Consider the following 5022-nt stretch of genomic DNA (forward strand, 5'->3'; position numbering starts at 1 on the left):
ATATAATATGATATTATATTTATAGTATAGTATAATCATAAAGGTATAAAATATTATAATTATTAGTATAAATTAATTTTTCATAATAAAGGGACAAACTATGTAATTATTATATTTTAATATGGGCATTTTTGTCAAAAATACAGCTTTCCGACAAAGTTGAAAACAGCATTTTCGAAAAGATCCAAATTGGAGCTTCCCCCTAAAAGCTGTTTTCAGCTTCCCGAAAAAGCTGAAACAGCTTTCCGAAAATTTTACCAAACACCATTTTTATTTAAAAGTACTTTTGGAGGGCCAGAAAGTACTTTTGGCCCTCCAAAAGCTCCCCCAAACAAGACCTAAGAGCCGGAGGGGTGGGGGGGCTAGGATGAAATAGCCAACAAGATCATTACCAGGATCATAACTAGGTAATGATCCTGCTCATGTTGAAAACCTTCGAAAGGAGATTTCTATCTAATCATCTATTCTAGTCTTAGCCAAAGGCCTCTTCAAAGAACAAAGATATTAAAACGTCAACAAAACTTCAAAATTCATAACAAAAGAAAAGAAACCCAATCCAATCAAAAACTATTGGTCCAGTTACAAAGCAATGCAGAAGAAAAAAGAGACCGCACAGCTTATCAATCACTAGATCCCTCTACCAAATCGCTAACTTAAGTTAGCTAATTTCTTTAACCATCTTTCCCCAACATCTCCATTCCTCCTTTGCTCTTTAGGTGCTTCCTAGCGGCTACAATGAAAACATTATGGCAGCCAAAAAAGTATGCAAGCAAACAAAAATTTATTTTTGATTAAATTAAAGCCTGTTTCCTTGTGCATCATATCCCATAAGCCACCTTTTCAACATGCTGAATAATTATAGGATAATCAATAATAAATTCAATTTTCAACAGACTAAATAATGATAGGAAAGAAATTTAACACTCCATGCATTTTGAAATTCATGTACTTGCGGCCAACTTAGTAGTTTTGCCATTTCCTTTCCATTTTGAAACATGTTTAAAGCTTCTAATAATATTTTAACCCCCTTTTAAAATGAGAAGATCCTTATAGTGCTTTAGCCCAAGATTGCAACTTCATAACCTCCTGCGATTGCCTTATAATCTTAACTAAGGTAAAGCTATTGTTCTCCAAGTTCTCCTCATCCATTTTTGATGCAAGACCTTATTCATGCCCTAGCTTAATCATCTTTTTCAGCATTAGATTCTGATTGTGCATAGGTATAACACAGACCCAGCATATTTCAAGCCTTGACTATATACGAAATTGCTTGAGTGGATGATTTCTGTTACGCTTTTACACCCCTGATATAAATACTCTCTGACTTCACTGCCAAATAAGTCTTGATCCACCAAGAAAGGTAGAAGGAGAAAGCAAAAGTTGAAAGCCTCAAGCTATGCCATCTAGAAGACCTACACACAAGTGTTGTCTATGAGCAAATTACCATTTCATCTCTATTGGAGGTAAGTCTACGTGCTAGGCAATTGCTATCATTTTGGCTTTTGATCCACTATTTTTAGTTGAAATCCAGCTGAGGTAGAAATATAATCTAAAAACAACCATGTAGCCATCACATACATGTGCTGCCATATGGATCACTCACATTTTCTTTGAGATTCATGCTAAGGCATGAACACGATTTAGCAAAGGAATAAACCTATCGATAAGAGCAATACCATCTAATTCTTTTTGACGGTAAATCACTTGTAGTCGAAGAGTTTAGGACGATAGCTGTGATTGTATGGGCTCCACCTCAGGAACAGCATGGGGCCTTCCAACGCGGCATGTACGTACCAATCATGGATAATAATGATTGGAGAAACGGCCCTCTCCAGTTCATGTGCAAACCAGAAAGGATCTTGACTTACCATCAAATTCTAGGTATAGTAGTCAGCAATAGGAGAATCTTTGACATATAAATGCATCTGTCAAATTCTTCCTTGTCATTGGATCAGGAAAAGGTCCATAAGTGTATGCAATTGCACGGTGGAAATGTATTGAATCTTATCCTGATATCTCTTTAGCAACCAGCCAGGCACTTGTGCTCCAAGGGTGGAGGACATAAGAGCAGTGGTGGCCTAGCAAATGCATGCATTCGTAAACCTTGCAAGCAATTCAATGACTGATTGCATTAATACAGTGGCTTCAATTCAGAACTACAAATGCATCCCGTTTTCAATAATCCTACACGTTCTGTTCTGTTACCTCTCTGATTGATTTAAATCTTGTTTTGGAAAACAATTATTCATAAATGCATATAGGATATATCTGGTTGAAACAAAATATGTGGAAAAGTAAAAATCCATAATTTTTTTTTTGTGAAATATAGAAGCAAAGTTTCTAAATTTGCTAGTTTTTCTGAGAAAAACAGTTCTTTCCATGCAATTTTTCTTGCAACCAGACATACCCATAAATGTGAGAAGAATTGGCTTTTATGTCACTGGGTATGGATGCTACCCAATATTTGAAAACCAATACAATGAGCTTTCAAATCCAAATATAAATCATCAGATCCAATAGGTATTTTGGTGTTGTTTTCTACATACTCAAATCTAAAAATTTGCGCTCACAAGTTGGGATGCCCTCTACTACCATCTGAGGCCTACCAACTTAACCTTGAAAGCTATAGTTGGTAGCATGATATTCTTATATCCTAAATCTGTCTAGAGAAAATTCTTGTACTCCATGTCCTGTTTAGGATTGCTGTTGATATAAGATATCACATAGCATTGTATAATAAAGTGTAACAGAGTATAATATTACATATAATTACCTATTAAAATATTATTATATAGTATAACATTAATATAATATAATATTGTAAGGCAATATAATATTGCATACTAAAGTATAATAATATATAGAATGTGATTGGATATAATATAACATAATATAATAATGTATTATTACATAGTATAATATTATTACAATACAATACAATACCGTAATAATGTAATTTGAAAACCAAACTCTCCTTCCTTCTCTTTTCTTCTTCTTGTTCTTTATATGTAAGACATCATTAAGTTGCTCTTTCCAAACTACATCTGTCACTCTACAAGTTTATAAGAAGGTCAGTTATCAGTTGCATAAGATTCGAGAACTCACTCCAGTATCCACGGTAACACCCAATTGTTGTCAGCAAAAATAACCAGCCACTTGACAATCTGGTTCACCTTGCAATAGGCCCAGTATGAAGGCAAGACTTGGAAAATCAGCATTAACTCGTGCTGACCAATTGCTCAACACGATTAAGACCTCGACAATAATGTTTCTATAACCTTTTGTGGCTGGTGATCAACAGCAAAATGAGCCAAGATGCTTATCTTATTTGAGATGTAAGTGGAAACACTCGCATAGAACTCAATGTTCCAGGATCTCAGTAGGTAATACAAGGACTGCTGCTGTGGAGGTTTTGACCGGTAGTAACATAACTGAAACAAGCTACCATCTTAAATAAACTATGTAAACATAACTGAAACAAGCTACCATCTTAAATAAACTCATGTAACGTTAGTGAAAAGAAACCCTAATTTTCTAACTTGTAAATCAAAAGATAGAAAAGTCACCCAACATATTAGTATGATATCAATCAGATGATATCTCAGATTCAATTGATTTTAGATCAGGCAAGCTAAAAACTTGTTTTCGGAAACTTCGATGACATGATAAGCAAATGCTAATTCTCAAATCTTCAGAGATCAAGACATTCCAACACTTCTAAGTTCTAACAAGAGAAAAGCCAATCCATCCAGCTTAAGAACCAAACTAGTCTTTATATATTTTTTCACTCACATCGTAGCATATATTAGTTAAAATCTCCAAGCCCCAAATCCCACATGATAATAGACTTCATTAGACATTCAAGCCAAGGATACCTAGGCTTACGATAGTGGATTACACAACTATATGCTATCGTGAGCCGTCCTCCACCAAAAACCCCAACCCTCGCGAGACTAGCTCGAGAAAGCCGGCTGCCGCCTACTACCTCACATCACATAGCAGTGGCGGCGCTGCCACCGTGGACGTTCCAGAAGACGTTCCCGGCGGAGTCGATGTTGCCGGCGTCCACCGCGACGGCGCCGAAGATCGCCCTGATGGCGGCGCAGAGGACAGCCGGCGACGAGGAGTTGGTCCCGGGGGAGACGCGGACGATCTTCTCCAGCCCAAGGCGAGCGCCGGCGGCGGCGCACGCGTTGACACCGGAGACCTCCGCGATCCGGCGGCTGACGGTCTCCGCGGAGGAGTCGGTGTCGTTGAGGAGGAGGCGGAGGGCGGCGGAGGCCTCGACGGCGCTGAGACCCAGGATGCTGAGGGCGCGGCAGTTCTCGAGAGAGTAGGAGGGGTGGGTCATCGCCCGGCGCAGCAGATAGACTCTCTGGAAGTCATACCTGGAGAAAAGATCCCAGATCGGGCGGTTAGCATTGCTCGAAATCGATATTTTTTTGTCTAATAAATGGAGGAGAATAAAATTGCGTGCCCAATTTGCTCCTGAAGAGTTTCGAGGGCCGCGGAGAAGGACGACGACGAGAGATGGATTTCCGCCGCCCCCTGTAATTGAGGATTTTAGCAGGAAATAAATAATAAGAAAATACCAAAAATAACTGGAAATAATAATTAAGAACTATAGACCATTTGCTGGGAGAGAGCGAGGAGAGAGAGGAAGAAGAAGAGGAAAGGAAAGCCGCGGAGTAGATGCATGGCGTGGAAAGGGGAAAGAAGACTGATGTACTTCACTCTTGCTCCTGGTCTGTGAGAGAGAGATGGAAAAGGATTTCATTCATTTGGGTCGCTTTAGTGGGATAGATTAAAATATTCTAGGGTTGCAAATGGGCCGAACTTCTCCGACCTAAGCGCAACTCAACCGTTGTCGAGCTCAAAAAACACAAGCAGTTTTCAAATTAAATTTATGTACAGAACTGAAATTCCCTCACCGATATATATATATTAAATTAACATTAAAATTAATATTTATATTTATTCTAAATAGGTAGACATACGAATTGTATATTAAGCATATCAACA

General features: G+C 38.3%; 1 protein-coding gene across 1 annotated transcript; it reads right to left on the minus strand.

Moving 5' to 3' along the window:
* Positions 1-3722: 3722 nt before the first annotated feature.
* Positions 3723-4787, minus strand: LOC120107553 (protein NUCLEAR FUSION DEFECTIVE 2-like). The gene is made up of 3 exons (XM_039120870.1): positions 4630-4787; positions 4478-4548; positions 3723-4388 (listed from the first exon to the last, which is right to left on the minus strand). The coding sequence occupies exons 1-3, from the start codon at positions 4696-4698 to the stop codon at positions 3992-3994; spliced, it is 537 nt and encodes a 178-aa protein (XP_038976798.1). The 5' UTR covers positions 4699-4787; the 3' UTR covers positions 3723-3991.
* Between the last annotated feature and the right edge of the window lie 235 nt (positions 4788-5022).

The sequence above is a fragment of the Phoenix dactylifera genome, unplaced genomic scaffold, assembly GCF_009389715.1.
Source record: "Phoenix dactylifera cultivar Barhee BC4 unplaced genomic scaffold, palm_55x_up_171113_PBpolish2nd_filt_p 000899F, whole genome shotgun sequence".
In the NCBI taxonomy this organism is placed as follows: Eukaryota; Viridiplantae; Streptophyta; class Magnoliopsida; order Arecales; family Arecaceae; genus Phoenix; species Phoenix dactylifera.

Coding starts and splice junctions, on each gene's coding strand:
- LOC120107553 (XM_039120870.1), bottom strand. CDS start 4,698: ATGCATCTACTCCGCGGCTTTCCTTTCCTCTTCTTCTTCCTCTCTCTC. Junction 4,549..4,629: donor TCGCTCTCTCCCAGCAAATG/GTCTATAGTTCT, acceptor CCTCAATTACAG/GGGGCGGCGGAAATCCATCT. Junction 4,389..4,477: donor ACTCTTCAGGAGCAAATTGG/GCACGCAATTTT, acceptor TCTTTTCTCCAG/GTATGACTTCCAGAGAGTCT.